This window comes from Carcharhinus amblyrhynchos, chromosome 11 (genome assembly GCF_965287045.1).
Source record: "Carcharhinus amblyrhynchos chromosome 11, sCarAmb.v2.hapA, whole genome shotgun sequence".
NCBI lineage: Eukaryota > Metazoa > Chordata > Chondrichthyes > Carcharhiniformes > Carcharhinidae > Carcharhinus > Carcharhinus amblyrhynchos.
The window spans coordinates 2112586-2138199 of record NC_137334.1 but is presented as its reverse complement, the minus strand read 5'-3'; the positions used below and the strand labels follow the sequence as shown (position 1 = coordinate 2138199).

At 41.1% G+C, this 25614-nt stretch overlaps 1 protein-coding gene across 7 annotated transcripts in view; it reads left to right on the top strand.

Annotated features, from left to right (window-relative positions):
• The window catches only part of LOC145349822 (microtubule-associated protein 2-like), a 251261-nt gene that overhangs the window by 175960 nt on the left and 49687 nt on the right, over window positions 1–25614 (top strand). For 5 of the 7 annotated variants that reach the window (XM_080198388.1, XM_080198383.1, XM_080198389.1 and 2 more), the window contains 3 exons: window positions 7643–7687; window positions 15066–15173; window positions 25056–25130. In XM_080198388.1, the coding sequence (XP_080054514.1) occupies window positions 7643–7687; window positions 15066–15173; window positions 25056–25130 (228 nt within the window). The remainder of the gene's footprint in view (window positions 1–7642; window positions 7688–15065; window positions 15174–25055; window positions 25131–25614) is intronic. The other 2 variants (XM_080198386.1, XM_080198387.1) reach the window with 2 other exon arrangements.

Here is a 25614-nt window from a genome sequence, read left to right as displayed (position 1 = left end):
AGCACTATACAAATGCTTGAATTTGAAACAACACTGAAGAGATGTGTGGCGCAAATAATTCCATTCTCTCTTAAACCTGATGCAAGCTTAACAAATCATGAACATTGAGAGAAGAAATAAGATCCAGTCTAATTATCACAGTGCACAAGTTAAAAAAAAATATACTTAGCCAGGGCTTTCTTCATTCTGTAGATGGATTTTCACCATTGGTTGAAAGAATGGCCAGATGATGTAGGATATGTATGTGTTATGAACTGGAATGCACTACGTGAAATTTGAGTGGATGAAAATTTGATCATCACTTACAGTTGGAAATTGGATAAATAGCTGAAAACAGAGAAGGTGCAGGCCTATTGGGAAAGAGCAGAAGGGATGGGATGAAAAGAATAGCTCTAACAAAGAGTCGATACCCGCACAATCAACCTAATGATCTCCTTCTGTGCTGTAGAGTTCTATGAACAGTCAATGCAAATTTGTTAATTGAGAATAAGGCAGCAATTTGTTAGAGAGCTAGCTCAGTGGTGCTGCGATATTTTTATTCAGTTCTGCCTCGGTGTTTCCATGACTACAGCATACTGCATATATTGCAAATTCTTGGCACAGCTACACTAGGGCAAAGAGAAAGAAAGCATACTTGGATAGACTCATTAATATTCAGGTTATTGTATGTACGAAGCAACCCCGAGTCTTCCTTTATTGAGACCATCCATTACAGTGGCATCCTTGTGAGTTTCATCAACTGCTGCATCTGCCTGTGCAGCTGTTGATTTCTCTTCATTCACTGCATTTTAGCCATATTGTACAACGTAAGTAAAATATGTTCTTTTGCTTTGTACTGGGAGCTGCATGCTTTACTGTGTCATTATTGCTGCAAGGATATTTTTAGAATGTATAAGAACATGCTCTTTTTTAAAATTTCTCAGCAAAATAATCTTTGATTTAATATCTGTAGTGCAAGCTCATTTAAACCAGCATTTCAAAACCTTTCAAAAATATGTATTTTTTAAACCTCAATCACTTCACATTTGTATATTGTCTACTTGTCCTAAAAAACAGAATCATTCTTCAGCCAATAATCTTTCCAAAATAAAGCAGTATACTTGACGATTGAATGCTTTGTTTGGTTGGACGTTGCTTATACATTTTGTGTGAAGAAAATGCATCACAAGTTAAATTGAGGATTAGTGCAGACAATGAAAATGAATCAGACATTTCAGTAATGGAAGCAGGCCATGTGACCCATCATGACTGTTCAGGTATGAGTTGTGGTTGAGAGCTATCTAATCTAATCTCTTCTCTTTACGCACCTTTAATATTTTTCTTCAAATTCTCTTTTGAATAGAGCTCTAATTATAACCCACAGGGAAATGAAATTAAGTGCCTTGTGTGCCAAATGCTAGTTACACTGTCTATAAAATTTACACAGATGGTTTTGTTGCGTACATGTAGTGTTAGTACATAGAGGTGTCATTTTGTTGAATGAAATGCATACAGAAAAACATCGGGAACAATCTTACCAGAATTTGGCAAAGTGTCAGTTCTGGAAGGAAATCTGGTGTCAAGCTCCGCAGCCAGTCTTCTGTCCAGATTTTGAGCCTCAAAGTCTTGGGGAGAAAAGGGCAGGCGTGGTTAACGCCACATTCTGAGACAAAGGGCTCAACCTTACCGGGTCATGGCGCCAGTCAGTCAGCATGGCGAGCTGGGACGATAGCAGAAGAGCTAAAAATCAGGTCCGTGCTGGGTTTGTTATCTTCCTGCTTTGTCAGTGTGAATGGGTTCACATCTAGAAAAGGACGCAAAGCCTGTTTGCATAGAATTAGCTGCATTTACATCTCGGTGGCAAGTTTGGCACGGGGAGTGATCAGAGTAGGGGGGGGCGCAAGTGGTGGAGACCGGCAAAGGTTCGGACATGCAGGTGTGTTTCAGAGGGGTCCGTGACGGGCGATTCATCAGGAGGATCCCGATGCCAGCGACCTGTGTGCCAGGGGTATGTTACATTGCCACAAATGGGGTGATGGGGTTGGCTGGGGGGGGCCTAGCATGAGGTCTCCCAGTTCACTGGGAGTTCGGGACCCCTGTGCAGTGGCGCACCAAGCAGTCTGCAGCCGGCTACACCAGCGAGCATAGCTTCCGACCACCACCAAGCTCTCATTACTGGTGAGAGTCATACTCTGGCCATAAAAGTGACGTAGTATTATAAGATTGCATTTTCAATCTCACCTAGAAACATGTCTGAAACTCAGGGCGCCCTAATGTCAAAGCTTAGTCCCCTTACTAAGTCTCCCTTTTCGAACCACCCCCAACCACGATCTTTGCCAACATCAACCATTCCCACTGCGTCTCTCTTCTGCCTCCACCCTCCCCCACCGCACCTCACCCCTTACCACCACCCATGATCATCACCATGATCCTCATTAGCATATCCCCCTCTCAGCTGTCCCCATGATCATCACTGACATATACCATTCCCATTTGCAACCCCCCTTCCCATCCCACCCCAAACATCATTGACATCCCCATCTCCCTTCCCCCAACACCACTCCTGCCCCCGCCGAGAATGGCCGACATAAACCATTGCCTCCCTTCATTGCCAGCATCCCTATCCCCCACCCCTCCCACCCCAATCATTGCTGACATCAACCCCTCACCCCTAGCCCCAACCATTACCAGCATTACGGTGGCACAGTGGTTAGCACTGCTGCCTCACAGCACCAGGTACCCAGTTTTGATTCCCGGCTTAGGTCACTCTCTGTGCAGAGCCTGCACATTCTCCCCGTGTCTGCACGGTTTCCTCTGGGTGCTCCCACAACCCGAAAGAAGTGCTGGTTAAGTGCATTGGTCATGCTAAATACTCTCTTTGTGTACCCAAACAGGGGCTCGGACACGCGGGAATTTTCACAGTAACCTCATTGGAGTGTTAATATAAGCCTACTTGTGATACTAACAAATAAATTTTTAATGCATTAACCATTTATTAAAATATATTGAAATAGGCGTAAGAGCATGAACCTGATTACGTGATCGCCGTGATTTACATTTTCTGGTTTTCACCAGATTTTGAGCCATGGAGGGTGTGAGCTAAAGATTCCACCCATCCAATTTCATTGACACTTTCTATTAGAATGAAATTCCACTTGTTAAGTACTCATTTTGGTCCACAAATATTGCAGTTGTACTAAGAGTTAATATTTGGTAATAAAGTACAAAACTCGCTTATACTCTAAGAAGAAAACTAATTAGATTGGAGACAAATCCGGGAGATTGGGTCAGAGCTTCCGAGGAATGGCAATCGAAGTCAGATTGTAACCTTTTGCTTTATTTTGTTGGGAGCTGCATTATCTCTCACCTGCTCCTCTTACCCAGGCCTAGTGAGAAATATGCAACACAGCTGGCCCCCCAGTGCAGGCAGGAGCAGTGGGCCAAGTGAACTACTAGCTGACATCAACCGGGGAAGTTTGAGAAGCTAAGGAGAAGGCAAGTGTGTAAGGTAAGTGGTGGTAGGGTGGCTGGGAGTGTGGGAATGGGTCAGGGTGGGGGATAGGAAGGGTTGGGAGGATATTCGGGGCATCTGGAAAGAAAGTCAGGGAGTGGAAAGATAGTGGTGTAGTTGGGAGGGCGGAAAATAGCAGGAGATGGATGGGAGGGAGGTCGTTGGGTGATTGGGTTAGTGCCATAGCCCAAACTTGAAGTGGTTTTAATCCTTCTAACTTTTCTGGAGTAACAATTCTGCCAAAAGAATTGGAACCATCTGAAGTCTCTGATTTGAATCAGAATGCTGAATATTTCCTAGTGCAGGGTAACTCTCTCCGGGGGCGCCCCCCCCCCCCCCAATTATAACTGTTGATGGCAGACCCAGGATCTTGTTCTACCCCCTCACAGCACTTTCTCAACAATACAGTCCGTGGTGTTAGCAATTTCAAGGTTATCTGTCCGTACAGCTTTTGAGACTTCACATCAAAAACAGCCTTTATTTCGCAGCCTACCCTTTATGATGGAAGCATATGGACATGTGCCATTCCTGAACTAAGTTTAAATTTTGCCGTGTATAATAAACCTGTTATTGAAGGAATCTAAAATGGTCAAAATTCTGGAAATTTCCCACAAGTTGTTGTCCACAACACAAAGGAAAAATGGGTGCAGTTCAACCTAAGGAACAAATTAATTGAGTCCTAATTTTTCACATTTCAAGAAGTTAATTGTGCCATTTAATTTTGTACAAAAATCAAGTTAAGGATAGCTTCATAATAGCTGCCTCAGGTCTTAAAAAAATGTAGATACAAACTCTGGTTGTAAGAGAAATTCTTTGAGGTTTTTCAAGACGCACAGTTTATTAGTATTCATTTTCTTAGAGCCACATGTTGCAATTTTTTGTCTTAATTTGTATTCCAAAATAGTTAACCAGCGTCCATTAATATTAACTTTAAATGATGTAGGGAGGGGTGGGATGCATACTGACGTAATTATCGCGTTTTCTTCAATGAAGACAAAGAATAACATTTGGTATATGCCTCAATTGTCCTGGGTGCTAAAACAAGTCCTTGGCTAAATAATTCTAAAGTAAGAAGCCTTTAAAATAATCATAATTTTACAACATGCAAAAGACAGTGTTCACGTCTATAACAATTCACTATTGGCAAATTCACTATGTCAGCCCATCAGTTTCATCTGAAGGTGACCTGAAGGTGGACTGATTATGTATTTCAAACATTCTAAAACTGCAGCATTAATTTATGAATGAATGACATTTTGCTGATCACTGCCTTCCATCAGGATAAAATTTCGCAGCTTTCCACGGGCATTTGTAAAGTGGTGGCCTTTTATTGAACCTATTAGCTGTAGGTTTAGAAACGTTTACCGTTATTAACCTTGCACTTTCATGACCTTGTCATCGGAGAAAGAATTGATTCAGATAACTGTTCAATATCATGAAGTACAACAAATCTTAGAGCAAAAGTCACCGCTTATATGTATTTTGCTTCTAACTGAATTAGCAAATCTTCGTGCTATTCATCACAGCAAGTTAGCAGAGGCGGTGTTACACTTTCTCTCCAAGAAGAATTGTAAAAAATAAGTTGTATTTGGTCAGAAGATAAAGCATCACATTCACATGAGTGTGTAAACCATTTAGCATTCCAACAGCAAACACTGTTCTGTAAGTTTAGGATATCACTGGGAGAACATACTGGAATTTAGTAGCACAACAATAGGCTTCTGGAGTTTAGCATTATAGAGCCTCCTTTGGGTTGCCAGCATTATGCGGAGGTCAAGTTCAGGGGTTGGGGAGCTAAAGGTACAATGAAAGTTTTAGCTCACTGATGGATTCCCTGGGTCTGTCAGCACTGGGGAGACAATCCAGGTCTGAAAGCTATGATTTTGATGCGTTTATTGTTGTTATGGAATTGTGATTTTAAATTTGTCTCTGGTAAAACTAAACTCTGCATTTTTGTTTAGAAAAAAAGCTGTATAAAGGAGGTTGATGATTCCAATCTGTGGCTCAGATTTTCGTCAAGCTGTCAGAGTTGGCTGTAGTACAGAAGGGTCAAGGACACAATCTTATTTGGCTCGAGTTAAAGAACAAAAAAAACATACAATTCCATTGCTCAGTATAGTTAACTGAGGGAAGTGAGTGTGGAAATTATAAATTAATTGGCCAGTATTTTCCAATTTTCTTTAGACTCTGGGGTGATGCCAGACAAGGGCAGAATTGCAAATGTTGTTCAAAAGAAGGCTGTAAAGGTGAGCCCAGCAACTAGAGGCCAGTCACTTTAACTTCAGTTGTTGGCAAACATCAAGAAACAATAATTCAGGACTAATTTGATAGTCACGTGGACAAATGGAACTTCAGAAGAACTTGGATAAACTGGTGGAACGAGGGGAAAGGTGGCAGGTGAAGTTCAGTATGGAGAAATGTGAAATGATTCCTTTTCCCAGGAGAGAGAATATTAAATAAAGGATGCAACTCTGAAGATAGCGCAGGAGCAGAGGGATGTGGGCGGACATTAGTCATTGAAGATGATCAGACAGATTGAGAGAGCAGTTTATAAAGTATACAGCATCCCAAGCTTTATTAAAAGGGGCAACAATTACAAGAGCAAGGAAATTATGTGGAACTTGTCTGTTTTTAGAGACCAGTAGCGATTCCTGCTGATGTCATGTCAACAGATATGAACATATGACATTCCCCGAAGATATGGTATTGAGCCGTTTTGATGTATTTAAATGTGAACCTGATTACACAGCTAGTGGGGGCAGGGAAGATCTCAGACTGAGATTTTTAAGGTTATTGGAGGTAGGTGGGATGCAAATTTCAAGTTGCTATCAGATCAGCCACGTTCTTATTTAATGGTGGGAAGAGGCTCAAGGGGCTGAATAGACTGCTCCTGCTCCTTGGTGTATGTTTGTATGCAAAATGCAAAGCTGGATTCAAAATCAAACTTATCTACGTCACTAATAGCTCCTGTTTCATTTGACTTGAACTTCCTGCTCATGATCAGAACGACATCTCAAATGCTGAAACTGCTCTGAAGGAATTATTGTCAGTTTTAACTTTTGATGTTGTCTTTTAAAGTCATATTCTGTTTTTGACTTCTGCCTTAATTGAGATTTTACTCATTGAACCTGGATCTGGAAAAAAAATGTATTCCTGATCAGCCTTGATGTGTCATACATCAATGATGTATCAATACAGCCTTGATGTGTCAACCTTGATGATGTGTTTATTGAATTCTTAGGTGAAATCTTGATGTTATTTTAGTAGTAATTAGATGCAACAATGGGGGAATCATAAGAATCTTTGGGCCATCACCATTCTTGCATTCAGAATCATCATCTGTATTTATTTTTCTTTATCATCACTAGAATATCTCCCCCCTAATTGTGGTATTCTGTTTCAGTAATCAGTGAGCAACATCAGCCTATTGGATATTATGAGAAACACCTTAGCATCATTACATTTTTGTTCCTGGGGAAGCATGTAGAGTGGAACTCAGCCTGTGCCAAATTTAACACGGGATAAGCAGAATAATTGCTGAGAGTTGTGATCTTGTAGCATAGTGTGCCTGGAATTGATTAAAGAATAACATTAGGGAATGAAAGGATACAACTTGGCATTAAAATCATACTGGAAACTAGCCTAGTGTTGGCAGGGTATTTATGATACTCCATGAGTTTGCTGGTAATGATGTGCCAACGTACATTATATATGTTACATACTTGGTTATAACGAGATAAACTGGGAAACCACTTGCCTATCTTCATTATAATACTATCAAATCTTTGATGGCTTTGCTTACAATATATCAAAGGATATGCTAACCTATAAAAGATTAGGTAGCTCTCTTGATTTGACTAGCAATACATGTGTGTTGTAATCTTCATGTCTAATTGTGTTGTTAAATAATTTGCTAACTAATATAACCAGGAAACAATGTGCTCTCATAGAGCACTATTTGTTTATTGTGACAGTGTTGTAAGGTATGCTCCAGGATACAATGTACTTTTGCCCTCACTATACAGAAAGAGAAATTCTTAAAATCAGCACTATATGTGTAGTGTTTAATTTTGTTCTCAGGATGATGTCCATGTGCCTTCAACTTAACATTTTGTTTTGGTTCCTTTATCTCCTTCCCATTTTTTGTTGCAGCTTCTGGAAGAAGTTTTGACATTAAGCCAGTTCCAGCACCAGAAGGTAAGATATCTGGCTTATATTATGTTCATCAGCATTGATACATTGCTCAAATAAAACAAAGTAGATTCAGATTGTTCCAATGCTATATCCACAAGTCAATAACTAATATATTCTAAGGCTTTAGAACAGGCACTATTTTTGTTTTGCATCCACTAGGATGATGATCTTAATAGACATAGGAGACAACATGATGGGCAGAGTTTTTCATGAGTGAACTTCTTGAAGGGTAAATTTGAAAAGGCTATGTTAGGAAGATTGAGTCTGGATGTAATCAAGTGAAGCTGAGAGTCTTTACTGCAATCAAAGTGAGCTTAAAATGAAGACAGACAATTTTTACAGAGGCAGAACGAGAAATCTGTATAACGGATAAGATGCATGCAGCTGATGCACAAGGTAGGCTTGGTTAGGGTGCTGCAGTTCAGACTCAGAAAGCAGTCAGGATGGACACCAAGACAGTAGTCTGTAGAATTTGGTTGAAGCCAAGCTGGGCATTATCGGCCTTTCCTCTGTTCAGTTGAAGGACATTCAGACTTATCGATGCATGACCAACATCAAGTCAATCATACAGAGCAGAGGTGGTAGGAATTTAATACGATGGTGAGATGATGCTGGACTATTACAGCAGATGCACAGAAACTTGTATTTTTTAAGTTTCAAAGGGGAAACAACATAAATGAGAATGACATGCTTAGCGTGGCATTAATGCAGTTGGTGTGGTGCCGTTCAGCCTCACCTGCAGTTACCTCCTCACTGTTTGGCCCTCACATCGGCGAGAATTACATCACCAGTGGAGATGGGGATGCCATGGTACCATAACTGAGGCGTTAACCTTTCACTTCAAAGTCCAAGCAATGGTTTCTTTCTTGTTCTGTGATCCTGTTTGGATTTTGTGACCATTTGGAAATGACTATTTTTAACATTGGTTTTATGATTTACCTGCTAATGGAGCAAACATCAAGGGCTGTTAGTGCCAGCAACTTGGGATCAGGGATTTAAACTTCTTTTGTGATCTCTCTATTACACACATTCCTGTGACCCATGAAGACAAAATGTTTGGACATGTCCAGCTAACACACTGTGCAGCCGCCATGAACTTTTATTATTTGAGGTTTGTGGTTATAAATCAACTCCCGCCTCTCCTACAAAGTGACTTGAATGGAACGATTGCGGTGTGGAGTGTGCCTGAGCGATCAGCACGGACCACTCCAGTTTGTTCACCGTTATAATACTTAGGTGACAATCTTACAAAAAAAATCAAAGTGCTGACTGAGTGAGGAAATGGGACCTGTTTCAGACCTTTTTGTTTGGGTGCATTTGAAAATGCAATCTTATGACTCTCACTTTTCTGGACAGAAGTGCGATTCTAGTATATGAGGGGCGGGGGCAGAGCCTAAATTCACCAGTGAAGTTGGCTGGAAGCTGCTTGGGGGCCAATGCACAGGCGCCCAAATTGCCAAGTGAATGGGGAGATCTCCTGCGCACTCCACTCAGGCCCCTTCCCCTTGGCAGTGCCCTGGTACACTTATTGAGTCCTGTGAGCAGTGCCAGGGTGCCAGTTAGTACTACCAGGCTGGCAATGCCTCATGGGCACTGTCTGGGCATGCCCCTGACCATCTGCGTGTCAATAGCCTCCGTCTCTCTGCCGCCGCCCCCCCCCCCCCCCGGAATAAAACATTGTTATTTAAAAATGGCCTTGATTTTAGCTAATATGAATTCTGATCGTAAGCTCAGAAATTTCTTTACAAATTTACATTCCCTTGCCTTCAACAGATACCGATGATGGATTATAATGATGTCAACTGACTTTGGTATAGAAACAAGATACTGAGTAGTGATGTTAATGAGCAAAAAGTCCCATTCTGAGACTTGCATTTTTTACTCAATTCATGTTTTGATTGAGATTTTTGATTGAACCTCTAATAGGCATTAAAATGTCATTGAGTATGGTAGTGTAGTGGTCATGGGTAGAATTTAATGTTTGCAATGGTGGTATTGCCCATTGTCAGGACATAAGAACATAAGAAATAGGAGCAGGAGTAGGCCATCTAGCTCTTCGAGTCTGCCCCGCCATTCAATAAGATCATGGCTGATCTGAGGTAGATCAGTTCCCTCAATAGATTGTGTTGGAGAAGACCTAGTGGGATTTAGTGTGCTGCAGGCACTTAAGTGGCCAGTGGCAGCCCTTGCCCAGGATTAAGGACCCAAACTCCTGCCCCCTCAGTCGGAAGCCGGCAGTGCACCCATCAAAGGACCAGGAGCAATAAGGGACTCCTGACCAAAATGAGGGCAGGGTGGAGGTCTTGGGAGAGTGGGGTCAGTTGGCTGTCAATTGCCTGCCATCCCAATGCCAGGTTGCTAGATGAGGCCTTTAATGCAAGACTCCCACCACCCACCCAACCCAACCCATCCCCAAAAGTTGAGGCTCTTGCTGTTGCAACCCCCACTGCACCTGCCTCTATTTGAACATCAGCAATAGCGCGTTGTTCTCTTTCGTGGGCATTAATTGCCCGCTTAGAATCCTCAATTAATATTTGGACAAGAAGACCATCGACATGCCTTCCGGCACTGGACATAATGACAAAACGGTGGTGGGGTCCCCAACCAGTACCCTCCCAACTCATTAAATTCCCCTGCCTCTGAGCTCACCACCTATGGGGTGGGGGGTAGTAAATTCTGTTCCATATGTCTGGACTAACAATTCAGAGTTTGAGTTTGATTCCTGCCAAGGCAGTGTGAGAACCTAATTGAATTTAAAATAGATATCCTCCAAACAAATCTGACATTCATAAAAGTGACTATGAAGTTGTCAAAATGTCATGAAAACTGAACTGATTCATAAGGAATAGAGCCTGCTGTTCTTAAACCTATGGCCTATATGTAACTCCAGACCCTCACTGAAATAGCCAAATAAATGACTTGGTTATGAGAGGTAGATAATAAATATGAGGCTTGTCCACAGTTATCTTTTACTAAAAAACAAACCTGTTTTATTCTGGACTGTTCTTGGTTCTCATGACTTCATCCTTTTCCAGTCTTGAACTTTGATTGAACCCCAGTGGGACAAGGAAGGGCTGAGTACAATACTCTTAATTCACTGCTTGAGTCAAGCTAGTGCTTTATATTTCCAAATCACGCGCATTAGCAGGGATGAATTATTGTCACCAAAGATAACAGAATATTGCTAATTCATTACTCAGTAAAACACATTGTTATTAATTGTTCAACTATAGTTACCCCGTAAGGGATTTTGATAATGGTTTTAATGAGTTAGTGTTGAATTCCATGACAAGAATGAATTATGTTTATTAGAGTTCCTTTTAGTTGTGAGTTTGAAAGAGAACAAACAACCGTTTATATCTGACTGTATGTCAGGAACATTAGATATTCCACTAAGGTATTTGGCTTTTACTGTTATGATAGAATGTGAATAAAATTATAATGAAATGTTTTGTATTTTATTAATTTATAAAAATTCTGACTATCACAAGGTTGTTATTGAGGAAAGTCTGAGATATTTTTGTATGTATTTCAATTTTTAAGATTGCTTCTTTCTACTACAATGGAATGTCCCTTTTAATTATTGTGTTCTTATCATTTCTGAAGAGAAATGCAACATAATGTAATCTTTTTAAAAACATTTTTCAGTATAAATTTCTCTTTGTGTAATTTTTGCACTTTGCTCTTCAGTCTTTTTTTCTGTTCTCTTGTTCCAATTTTTCTCTGTCCCTTTTTGTATATTTGTTTCTCCATTATATTCATTGTTTTATCCCTGCCTTTTTATTGAGTATTTGGAGTTATTCCTGAACTCCATACTGGGAATGTCGGAGATCACATTAAACAACAGAAGGAAACGCATGAAATTGCTACAATGGCAAATGACATTAATTGGATTATGACTTTTTTTCCCCCACAATACAAATTGCTGGAACACTGTTGGAATCATTGACAATACTGCTGCATCTGAATCCGAAAGAACATCATGCCCTATAGGTTATCCCTTAACCAATGAAAGATAAGTAGAGAAAGAAACTGTTCAAATAACAGAAGGGCGTAGGATCAGAGACAAAGAAAAATACAAAGATGGACTGAGAGAGTAAATTGGGGAGGGAGAATGAGACAAGGAAAGACAGAAATCTAAGAAGAGAAACCAGAAGGAAGTATTGTAACCCAATTGATTTTCAGAATTCTTACATCAAGAAGTTAATGAGTGATTGGTAATACAGGTATGCTAAATGTGAAAATATTCTTGCTATTTGAAGCATGTCGGTTCTGTCCATCATGATCAGGAGGAACAGTGCAGCACTCCATGGATATTTCATGATTCTGCTTTCAAATGAGTCAAGGTCCATCTAGTTCATCCTCTGCCATTCCTGACAATTATATGATACGATAATGAAGTTGTTGACTAATCATAGCAATTAATCACAATCAGTTAGCCCACAAGAGAATTAAAAGTGATGTCAAAAACCCCACTGATGGACAGCTTTGGAAACCTTGGTCCAAAATCATCCCTTCCATCCCAAGAATGGTGCACTTAGCAAATCGTGTCTTAAATTATTTATATGCTGTGTCTCAAAATGTTAATTCCTGGAATAATTCTGTCTGATTTTAATGTTCAGATGTCAAAATCACTTTATGTTCTGAATGTCGTTGCCTTCTGTGGCCAACAAGAATGTGCATGATGAGCTGGGCCTAAAACTTTCTATCAAAGTTGAGCACCGTGACAAGCCCATAAATCACATCAGTAACAGGGTGTCCCAGACATTCTCGCCAGCCCTAAATTGATGTGGGAATAACTTGTGTTAACATCGTAAATCCAACAGCTTTGTGATGTGCGATTAATTTAAATGGGGAGCCTCATAAAGGGAAGATTATTTTATTAGCTCTTGCTGAGGCTTAACATAGGAGTCATGTAAATTGTCCACTGTGCAGGGAATAAGACAGCTGACTTATTCCTTCTATGCGGCAAGTTGCTGGATTGCTAACAGGTTAATAATAGTGGATGTCAATAACGGATCATGGAAGTTCCAGCAATTTCATAGAATCCTACAGTGCAGAACGAGGCCCTTTGACCCATCGAGTCTGCACCAACCACAATCCCACCCAGGCCCAAACCCCATATCCCTACACATTTACCCACTAATCCCCCTAACCTCCGTATCTCAGGACACTAAGGAGCAATTTTAGCACGGCCAGTCAACCTAACCCGCACATCTTTGGAGTGTGGGAGGAAACCGGAGCACCTGGAGGAAACCCACACAGACACAAGGAGAATGTGCAAACTCCACACAGACAGTGACCCGAGCCGGGAATTGAACCCAGGTCCCTGGAGCTGTGAAGTAGCAGTGCTAACCCACTGTGCTACAGTGTCACCCCAAAATGTTTTCCCTAATTTCCATATGAATCCATCAGAAATTATTAAAAGTTTTGCTGTACTTTGTGCCCACAGCTGATATTACTTTTGTATTTTTCCAAATCATCTACAGCTACCTGGAAACTCAAAATTGCTCTTGACACACTGTTTGAATAAAAACAAACTGAGGTCATGCAGAGATATTTTGCAAAGATTTATCTAATTGTTCTACCCCGCCATCTCCTCCCATATCTTTTTCATAGAATCCTACAGTGCAGAAGGAGGCCATTTGGCCCATTGAGTCTGCACTGACCACAATCCCATCCAGGTCCCATCCCACAACCCCATGCATTTACCCTAGTGAGTCCCCCTGACGCCAAGGGGCAATTTAGCATAGCCAACCCACCTAACCCGCACATCTTTGGACGGTGCAAAAATACCGGAGCGTTCGGAGGAAACCCACACAGACACGGGGAGAATGTACAAACTCCACACAGAGACCCAAGCTGAGAATCGAACCCAGGCCCCTGGAGCTGTGAAGCAGCAGTGCTAACCACTGCTACCGTGCCACTGTTTTATTTCCACAACATGTTTAAATTGAGGATATGTACTCGTGCAGTATTCATCCTTCCTTATTCTCCACACAATTTCCAATTTTCATTTGTAATAAACGATATGCTTTTAATGTTTATAATTGTTCTCATTACTTTCCTTCAATTTTTGGACTGGTTTTTCTTTTCCCTGTTTCTGGTGTTCCTGTTTTGTATTTCAGACATTTTTTGCATTTTTAATCTTAGATTAAAATATTTTAAGTCTTATTTTAATTTTAAATCCTCTTTGAATCTATGGAATTTAAGATTTTTTGTTTCCTGCACTATCTTTATTTCTTCTGAGAAGAGTGCCGAATTCTGTCACTCTGCCCACCACGGAATCAGAGTGGGTGAGGGGCGAACAACAGAAATGCCCGTTGACCTCAGGCAGGAATTTCCGGTCTTGAACGAGTTCGTAAGATCCCACTGGGCCTCTGTGTCCGAATCATCTCACTTCAGCACTGTCCTATTCTCCAGCTTTTCCCTCCAGTTTATCTAGTCATGTTTCCTTTTCATCTAAGTTAAATAAGAAGAAAACGCAAGTTTTAGTTGCTATGATGTACACTGTTATAATATACATTGTGTGTTGCATGATATTCTAATCCATTCTGCTCACTAGCCATGAAGAAACCCATCTATATATGTTGAAGTGTCAATTTAAAAAAGGAAAAACAATATTTCCTTTTACGGTTGGTTGATAACCTAGTATTTCCCCAAGAGCAGGAGCAGCAATTAGTCTCTAATTGACAAAGATGTTCTTATTTAACCCCATTTTACCACAGCTAGTATTCGATCCCAGTAATTTAAAAGGAATAGGACAGAGTAAACAAAGCTCCAAAGTAGCAATTAAGCATCACTACTGTGAACAACTTAAACACAACACAAAGGCAGAGCAGCTGGTTCACATAAATGAATGGAATAACTTAAGCAGAATAAAATATGGTTTCCTCAAATTGTATTGCTACTGTAAAGTAGGGCATTTAAGTTTCAAATATAGTGCATCAAGCTATAAAGCAACTAGAACTACGAGGCACAGTTTAAAAATAAGAGGTCACACATTTAAGACAGATGAGGAGGGATTTCTTCTCTCAGATGGCTGAGAGCCTTTGAAATTCTCTGGTGGCTGGGTCAGTGACTATATTTAAGGTTGACTTAAGAGAAATTTTGATTTATAAGTGAATCAAGGGTTAAAGGGTGGTAGGCTGGAAAAGTGGAGTTAATACCATAATCAGATGTCTTGATCTTTAATGGCGGAGAAGACTCAATGGGCTGAACGGCCTAATTCTATTTCTTACTCTGCTGATCACACTGAATTTTCATTGACTTATCTGGGGTAATTTTCTTTTTATTTATTAATTTCTATTTTGGAGGCTCAAGTAACGAAAGAAAGCTGATCACGTTCAGAAACTGACTAATCTTCCTCATATCTGTTCAGCAGAAGTGATCTCTGCCAGGATTGTACAGGAGGTCACAGCTGAGGCAGTGGCAGTGCTCAAAGGAGAACAAGTGAAAGATACTGTACCGAGAGAGCAGCCTTCCGCAGGTATAGAAGCTATATCCTTGATATTTATAATGAGATGTTTACTTGCTGGAATGCCTCTTGAAGCCTCCTCCTGCATTTGAAAACTGCAAACCGAATCCCCAATATGTAGAGTATCTGTTGTCCTAAGTGATTGGGTGCTTAATCTTTTTACTTTTGATCTGATCTGGATTGATAAGGTTGAAACTTAGCCAGAAAACCCTAAAGATAAGTTTGAAACTGGGTAACTTAATTACTGTGAGAAGTCTCACTACACCAGGTTAAAATCCAACAGGTTTATTTGGTAGCAAAAACCACTTGGGGAATTAAGCCACCTTAATTCCTTAAGAGACCAAAAATGTAGCATCCAGAACCCTCGGGGTAGAGAAGTCCAAAGATATGCTTCCTTTTAATGAAGAAGTTTCTCCTTGACTCTGTTCTAAATGATTTGCCTCTTACCCTGAGACTGTGCTTCTGAGTTCTCAATTCCCAAGCCAGTGGAAACAGCCTTAGTATCTACCCTGTCAAGCCACTTCAGAATCTTGCATGTCTCAATAATTTCACTTTTCATTCTTCTGAACTCCAGAGAGTATAGGATCAGTTTGCGTTAATTTTCTTTATAAGACAGCCTACTCTTCCCAGAACCCGACCCATTGAACTTTCACTTGTTCATCAAGATGCTTTATGCTTCAAGTTCCAGTTTCTTAATGCTGAGACAGAACCATGGCAAAATAAGAAAGAAAATGAAACAAATCCTGTGCTCATTCTTCCCTATTTGTAGGGAAAGAATTGGATTGTTCAGTCACTTGAAGATCTGTGGGAGAAATTCTCAATCCTGAATAGATGTTATCCTTCAATTGAGGGACTGTAGGTGACAACAAGGTTATGTCAGGCTTAGATAAGGTGGATAGGGAAAAACTGTTCCCATTTAGCTGATGGTAGGTAGAACAATATTGGGAACAAGGGTTTTAGGTAAGAAGTGCAGTGGAATATAAGGAAGAAGATTTTGAGACAGATAGTGATAATGACCTGGAACTTGTTGCCATGAGGGTGGTGAGAGAGGAAACAGAAATATTTCAGAAGAATATTTTCCTGCTTTTCTGAGTCAAGGTCTTTTCTCTCTACTGGCCTATCGTATGTCATCCTTTATAATCTTTCTTTTCCAACCTTTTTTTTGAAATGTTCCGTACCCTAAAATATTTATTTCCTGCATTGGTCAAATTGTAAACTTGTCTCTATAGTGGCAGTTAGATCCGAACCATTTATCTGTATTTGTGCAGCTAGTTTGTTTGTCTTATTGTGAATGTTTCATGCATTCAATTGAAGGCCTTTAATTTTATCTTCTTACTATTATTCTTTATAAGAACCTCATTTACTCATGCACTAATGGCGCTAAACTTTCTGTCCCAGTACAATAGCTGCAATACTCTCTTTCTACTCTTAAGATTTCTATTCCTTTTTTACATCAGAATCTATTGCCAGTTTGCCCATCTACCCTGCAGTCCTTGTTCTCATCCATATAGATAGCAAGTATCTCCTGATTAAAGTCCAGGGTGCTAAAGTCTTTCCATCACTTGTTGAATCCCCATACCTTCCTGATGTGTAACCATACCCATCTGTCCTTGACCAGTGACCAACTCTGAAGGTTCCCTTAACCTAAGGGAACAAAACCCCAAAAGTACAATGTGTAAAAAATTTGTCAAATTTACAGATAAATGAGAAGTGATGCCTGAATGCTCCGACCTCAGTCTATGTAATCTGGAAACTAATGTCCTAGGGTTTTTCTTCATTCCACATTTTTCTCACAGCTTCAGAGTTAGGTCTTCTTCATTATTGTCATCTGTAACAGTATCAACTCTTCTGTTTCCATCTCACAGAAATACATCAGTCATTTTGTTGCTTCTCACATTCACTTCAGTTCCTGGCCCTGACTGCAAGATGTGCAAAATTTAGCTTTGATTGCTGATTTATAATGTAAAAGCTGGTTAGAGTATCATTTTCAATGACCCTTCCAACAAGAGGGAAGAAAGTATTTCATGGCCCATAACTTCCTGGTTCCCCAGTGTCGCATTTGTCATGCAGTGATGATACACTGGGGAATTGCTCTTGGAAGTCCTGTGTAAGGGTTTACCTGGCAAATGTCCAGAAGAGCTAACTTCCCCTGGACAATTGCGCTGGGCTAGGAACCAACCGGCAAAGTGACTTAAATCACAAACTTCAGATGGTTCTGCCAGTTTTGCCTGTAGCTACTCTGAAAGAGCAAGAGCTCCAGACAAACTATCTAATAAAAAAACCAGACTGCCCCCACAAGGGACAACAGACATGCAAATCCCCTAAAGACCCCCATCCCCAGCACCCACTACACTATCCCTACCCCCTGAAACCCAATGCAGCCATATACCATTCCAAATAAGCACAAACCCCGACCTGACACTGGACACACCCTCCCCACCGATCTGACCATTTCCTGGTCTGTCCCTGGAGTTCTCTCTCTCCCAGCCTGACTGCCCCCCACCCAGTCTGACGTACCTCACCGCCCCCTCCACCCCACCCAGTCCAACATACTTCACCCCCCCCAACCGGGTCTCCCCCCAATGTCTGAACCACCGCTTATCTTCATCCTTTAAATTGTCTCTTTGAATACCTTCTATACAGCAGCTAGTGCCATAAAAAGGGTGCATTCCTTACTTCTCTGTGCCCCAGTTACTCCCAGTGTTGCCGTACCTAAGGGTGTTGCCGTGCTATTTCTGTCTTTCCCAGCCTGACGGAGGAAGGTTGGGCAAGACAGGGGCTTTGGAATTTCAGTGCAAGTCCATCCAGGTGGCAATCTGCCGGAGATTGCTACTCCGAGGAAGTTTTTGGCCCCTATGTTTCATGAGCTGTTGAGTTCAGTGTAATGTTTCCTTGCTCAGTGAGTAGACAGACTGTCTCAAGACAGAGGGATCGCAAGCTGGTCCTTTTCTGCTTAAATAACAGGCAATCATTATGTTGCTTACTTGATTTTCTGAGATTATAGATTGTTGCAATCAGAATTGTAGTATCAATTTCATTGTCTGAATGTTTACAGAGCTCTGGCATTTTAATGTTAAACACACAGAGCAGAATCATTATTTTCAGTAGCACCATAGGCCACAGAGTGAGCCAGGTAGAACACACTGGAAATTCACAGCACATTTGGCAGTATCTATGAATAGAGAAAACAGAGTTTGCATTTCAGATTGATGGTCTTTTGTTAGGTGTTTCCAGCATGTTCTGTTTCTGTTTCAGATTTCCAGCATCTGTCGTATTTTGTAACCGCATTTTGCAATGTTATCACGTTGCTGTTAGGATATCCTGTGTGAAGGGTTGTTTGACTTGTTTCATGGTGTTTCCTTGGACATCTATTGGTTTGATAAAGTGTACAAGGTCATCAGATGAAACAACCCACACATTTCTAAAGATTACTCATTGGACCTGTCAACTATATAAGGTAGTATATTTGGTGGTCTCTCTCCTCTGAAGTTTGATTGGAAGGAACAAAAGTAAAATAAATAAGTAAGGTCTTCATTCTTTGGACAAGAGTATTCTATGACCCAACTAATCAATCATCAGAGGCCCTGCTGCCGATAGGTCTGTAGTTAGAAGAATGTCAACTAGTTAGTTGCTGCTAAACAAGTATGATTGTAAGAACAACAAAAACTTGTATGTATATAGCATCTTTTTAAGAAGCGTCTTAAAGGAGGAGAGAGATGAAGAGATGGGAATGTTTAAGGAAGATATTCCAGGAATTGGGGTCTGGTCAGCTGAAAGAACAGCTGTCAGTGATGGTGAGATGAACATTAGTGATGTGCGAAAGGCCAAATTTCAAGAAGTGCAGAGATCTCGGAGGATTGTGATGAATGAGGAGCTTAGAATCATCGAGAGGGGCTGGGCCATGGAGGCATTTCAAACCAAGGTAAGGTTTTTAAACCCAAGGCATTGCAGGATTGAGAGCCAATGTTTGTCAGTGAGCGCAGGAGTAAGGGGTGCTGGAATGATCATTGTTTTGGGTGCGCTCATGTTTCTGGGGAATGGGAGATGAAAGGTTAACTTAGAGACCATTGGAATACTTAGCTTTAGAGTAAACAATGGCCTAGATGAGGGTTTTAGCACAGTTGAATTGACATGGGGCAGCACCTTGAACCTGCAGATTGTGAAACAGAATTGCTACAGATATAGTGAATATTTTTCATATTAAGAATGTGTTTCTCCAGAACAAATTGGAATTGTGTGTAGATAATGCTTTTGTCCAAGAATCATAGAATCCCTACAGTGCAGAAGGACGCCTGCACCGACGACAATCCCACCCAGGCCCTAACCCTGGAATCCCACATATTTACCCTGCTAGTCCCCTTGACACTAAGGGGCAATTGGGCATGGCCAATCAACCTAACCTGCACGTCTTTGGTGTATGGGAGGAAACTGGAGCACCCGGAAGAAACCCACACAGACATGGGGAGAACATGCAAACTCCACACAGTCAGTCAACAGAGGCTCAAATTGAGCGCAGGTACCTGGGACACCCACCTGATAGATGCAGTTGAGGTCATTTTGAACAACCCCGCTGTTCCGAGACCAGGTTGCAATTTTTAAATCACTTCCCGATCTCCGTGCTCAGTTCATTGGCCATTTGCCTCACTCCTGCTGCCATGCTGCAGAGTAAGGGTCTCTCGGGCTGTAAAGGTTGGTTGGGCTCAAGCTAAGGGCAAGGGGTTGACCTCGCCACCCTCCCCTGAGACGGGAGTGTCATGGCTGGACTACCCATTCTAACCCTGGCAGACCTGAAAATTACCCCTGACATGGTGATTTCAGGAAGCTCTGTGATCAACATTTGCATCCCTGCCTATCAGCTATGAAAATTCTCAATTTGCCAGGTATCTTTCACCTCCATACCTCCGGTCACCTGGCAGGATTTTAAATCATTGCAGTACCATTCTGCAGCAAGGATTTTCCTTTCTCCCTGTTAGAAGCTGCAGGTGAGAACAGACCCCTTTGAAGTCTTCTGACAGAGAGATGTCAGTTCTGCCTGAGTGGGAGCAGGAGGTGGTTATTCTGCACAGCTGTGCGCTTAACACCAATGTATACGTAAAGGCTTCCATTAACAGCTCAATATTTCTATTATCCTCCAGCCACCTGTGTTTACTTCCATTTCCCATCACACTTAAATGCACCTCAAGTACCCCATTGATCCTGACTGCAGTGTTGACAGGGTCTCAGCCTGATTGACAGCCTTTGACTTCTTCAAAGTGATAGTGGTTTGCAAAAGAGGAACTGAGCCCTCAGAAGGCTTGTGACAAGATCTTGCACAAGAGATTACTGAGCCAATTTAAAGCTCATGGTATTGGGGGTAATGTATTGATGTGGATAGAAAACTGGTTGGTAGACAGGAAGCAGAGAGTGGGAATAAACGGGTCCTTTTCAGAGTGGTAGGCAATGACTAGTGGGGGACCACAGGATTCAGCTATTCATGACATAAATGATTTGGACAAAGGGATTGAAAGCAATATCTCCAAATTTGCAGATGACACTAAGCTGGGTGGCAGTGTGTCCTGTGAGGAGGAATCTAAGAGGATGCAAGGTGATTGGGATAGGCTGGCTGAGTGGGCAAATACTTAGCAAATGCAATATAATGTGGATAAATGTGAGGATTTCCACTTTGGTGGCAAAAACAGGAAGGAAAATTATTATCTGAATGGTGACAGTTCAGGACAAGGGGAAGTGCAATGTGACCTGGGACATGCAACATGTCATGCTGGAACAGTCTCTGAAGGTTGGCATGCAAATACAGTAGGTGGTGAGGAAAGCTAATGGCATGCTGGCCTTCAAAGCTAGAGGATTTGCGTATAGGGGTAAGGATGTCTTAATGCAGTTATACAGGACGTTGGTGAGCCAAATCCTAAGTATTGTGTGCAGTTTTGGTCTCCTAGTCTGAGAAAGGATATTCTTGCTGTTGAGGGAGTCCAGCAGAGGTTCACCAGACTGATTCCTGGAATGGCAGGACTCACTTATGAAGGGAGACTGTATCAACTGGGCTTGTACTCACTGGAATTTAGAAGAATGAGAGGGATCTCATAGAAACATATAAAATCCTGGAAAGGCTAGATGCAGGAAGAATGTTCCCAATTTGGGAAAGTCCAGAACTAGGAGTCACAGTTTAAGAATAAGGGGTAAACCATCCAGGATTGAGATGAGGAAGAATTCCTTCACTCAGATTTGTGAACCTGTGGAATTCTCTACCACGGAAAGCTGTTGGGGTCAGTTTGCTCAAGGCGGGGGTGGCTGGATATGTGGCTAAAGGGATCAAAGGGTATGGAGAGAAAGCAGGAGTGGGATACTGAAAGTGCATGATCAACCATGATCATATTGAATAATGGTGTAGACTCGAAGGGCCGAATGGTCTACTCCTGTACCTATTTTCGATGTTTCTATTCCCATCGGGGTTCTAAATCCTGATTTTCAGCCGACACCCCGTTCACTGGGGCACCAGGATTCCCGTCTGCTGTCTGAAGGGATTGGAGTGTCACCCCCATGGCCTTTAAAAGATCTTGTAACTAAGTACATAGAAATGAAGAGGGCTGACATCCTGCAGGTCAGAGTTTAAGCTGCAAGGGAAGAAGCAAGACTTCAGAGAGTGATCTCTGAATTCCCCTAGAGCCACATGCTAAGGAGAATACAAATGGAAGAATATGTCAGGTTAATGCATGACTAGAGACTCTGAGCAGGAGAGAGGGTTACAGGATCCTAATACTTTGAGACCAGTTCTGTGTGAAGAGGAACCTGTTTTAGATGAACAGTCACACCAGATTGACTTACAAGCTATATCCTAATGAGCAAGTTAATTAGCGCTGGTTGAAAAAAAACAAAGCATTTATTACATCTTTTGTTGTATTTGAAAGGTCACCAAATAACTGGAAGGAAATAGTGGAACAAATTTGAAAGTAAATTACTGAGAAGTGTAAGAATTATAACCTAATGTTAATGAGAGACTTTACCTTCTCCAATATTGAAGGGGACAGTGCTGAGGACAGAGAAAGGGATGATTCATCTTATGGTGTTCAGGAAAACTCTCTTGAATCAGCATTTTTCCTGCTCAGTTAGAAAGGAGGCATTGCTGGATCTATTACAACAGAATGAAGTGAGTAGTGAATGTAACATTGGGTGAGTCTCTCAGGAATAGTATTTATCATATTACAGGGCCAACACCCCTGCAATTTCTATCCTTACTTCCCTCAGCAAATTAGACTTAGATCAGGCTACTTAGCCATGTAACGTACTGCGAACTTTCTAGTATGTCCTCTTTATCTAATTTTCTCTAATCGATTATCCCACAAGCTCTCTGTTTATAATAGCTCTGGTAATAATCTCTTCCTTTGTAAACACTAATGCAAAATAGTCAATTAGCTAATAGATCTCTATTTTGTTACTAATTGGCCCTACCACTCCTCTGACAACCCTGGTACTGTTACAGTGCAGGAGCTTTGCATTCTCTTGTTAAAAAATGAAAAATGGCAAGATATGAGTAAGCGCGGGCAGAGGTGGCTGGCAGGATGGTGGAGCGTTGGTAGGACTAATTGGTTTCCTCATCAAAAAAGTCAGCACACATTTAATGGAACAAAATACCCTTCACTTGTGTTGTCCTATTCTGTTATTCTATCTGACCCTAGCTGTATGCTTCTAAATATGTTTTGTTTGTTATGTAAGCGGAATGGAAGTGTGCTTATCAGTCAAATCTGATGATAGAGTTGGAATATTTCACAAGCTAGCTATTACTATGTTTGTCTTCAATATCCCTATTTTCCTCAAAGGTCTACACATTTAAAATGGTGTTTAAAAATATGGTTTGCATTATCAATGACCAAAAAATACAGAGAATTGGAAACGTACAGGCCAGGCTTTTACAGTCAAAAAGGCTCCAGACCATTTAAAAATAACAGACAGGACCCAACCCTAGGAATGTCCCCATTCCTTTCACCGCCAATTTCTACTGGAGTGGTATAAGGGTTCAACCAGCACCGTTCCCAACCTGCCGGATGTCATTATGGGGGTCGACATCTCCTAACCCTCAGCACCTTCCATGAATTCAGGCCAACCTCTTCATGAAGCTTAATTCACCAATTTCAGATGAGTTTTGAACCATAGTTTGGATTCGGGTATCTTTTGAAAAAGTCAAAGGTCTTACCCATGTCTCCTCCATGATCATTCACCCAGTACAGAAACAACCCAATAGTAACAATGGCATGTGTTTAGTAGCAAAGCACCCATTCTTATTTTTTTAATGTTTCTGCAACCCTATAGAAGTATTAATTAAACAAAGTTTCAATAAAAAAAGCTGTGAACAGGTGATGAGCAGAACAACAAAGTTGACCAATTGTATTCCCATCCCTGCCCATGAGTAATTCCATAGTAATAGTCACTTGGTAGTGTAGAATATGAACATTGCTGAAAAAAGAGACGTGTTGTCAAAGTTTGTCATCTTGCACTCATCAAAGCAAACATGAGAATACCAAATCTCAAAAGGAATAACAAATTATACTGCGTGAGAAAAGGATGCTGATTTGTTGGTTAGTGGACACTAATTGGTAGAGGCACTGTCGTAGAGAATGCACCAGAAAACATTGGAATGTGGGAGCATGATCAGGCCATTTGGCCCCTCGAGCCTGCTATGCCATTTTACAAGATCATAGCTGATCTTCTACCTCAACACCATCTTCCTGCACTATCCCCATATCCCTTCATGTCATTGGGATCTAGGAATCCGTTGATTCTGCCTTGAACTTTGTCAGTGACTGACCTTTAAACAGTCCTCTTAAGGTGTAGAGCATTCTGACTGAAGAAATTCCTCCAAATCTCAGTCCTCCTTCTAAACTGTAAAATCTACAGGCTGGATCTCCTCAATTTTACCTCAGGCCAACACCGCTATCCCAAGGATTAGTCTAGTGAACCATTATTGCACTTTCTGTATGGTTCCTTGGGTAAGGAGACCAAAATTTACCACTGTCCTCCAGGTGCGGTCTTATCAAGGCTGTATACAACTGCAGCAAGACTGCTTTATTCTGGTGCTCAAATCCTCTTGCAATAAAGGCTAACATACCATTTGTTTTTCTAATTGCTTGTTGCACCTGCATGTTAGCTTTCAGTCACTTATGTGCAAAAACATCCAGGTGTCTTGGACAGCAACATCCCCAGTCTCTCCCATTTGAGAAATATTCTGCATTTTTGTTTTTCCTACCAAAGCGAACAATTTCACATTTTTTTCACCTTATATTCCATTTGCCATATTCTTGCCCACTCAGTCAGTCTAATTCCCCATGAAGCCTCTTTGCAACCTCTTCACAATTCATTTTCCCACCTCTTCGCAACTCACATTCCCACCAAGCCTTGCGTCATCAGCTAATGTGATAATATTGCATCTGGTCCCTCATGGAAATCATAGACATAGATTGGAGTGCAAGCATTCCTCCTTGCAGCACCCCACTAGTTGCAGGCTGCCAACCTGAGAATGATCCTCTTATCCCTACTCTATATTTTCCGTCCATTAACCAATCCTCAATCCATATCAGTATATTTCCCCATATTCCACGAGCTCTAATTTTGCTAACCTGTGTGGGACCTTATCTAAAGTCTTCTAATAATCTAAATACGCCACATTCACTCATTCTCCTTTATCCATAACATCCTCAAAAAACTCCAACTCTAGTTTCCTCTTCTTAAATCCCATTTTGACACCGCCCAATCTAACTGTTATTTTATAAGTGCCCAGTTATCAAATCTTTCAGAATAGTTTCTAGCATTTTACTGAAGAGTTCTGTCACGTGGTTAAAATAATAGTGTTCACATTATTGCTGAGTTCCTATTAAACTGCTGTATTTCACTGTTTTCTAAATGCAGTGGAGGACTCGACCAATCTACCACCTTCTCCACCCCCATCTCCAGCATCAGAACACTTTGGCCCAACACAGAAAGGTAAGAAAATGAGCTGGTTTCTACCTTTAGACTCTGAAATTAATAATTCTGCTTGACTATATGTACATGTAGCTGTATTTAGGCATGAATGTATATAAATTGGTGATTAGAAGGAATTCTAATCCAATTTTAAAATCAATTGTGTGTGCGCGCTTGTTTACTGGCACTGATCTGTTCAATGCTTCCATATTAGCTTTCAAGCATTTGGAGGATTTGTGAGGATTGAACATATTGGTGGCGTTTAAATTACATCAGTGGATGAAACTGGCCATGCAATTATTATATAACAAAAAGTGCTGAGGATGTACTTTGTTGGGGAGTGGAAAGACTATGCAAGTATCTTGAATCCTGTTAGAATGGTTATTTCTTTTATTCACATTTTTAAGCTGTCATCTTTCTTAGTTTTCTCCACTGGTAGAAAAAAGTCAATTAAAGTGAATGGATTTTAATTTATTTTTTTAAAGTTAAATGATGGAGGAAGTAT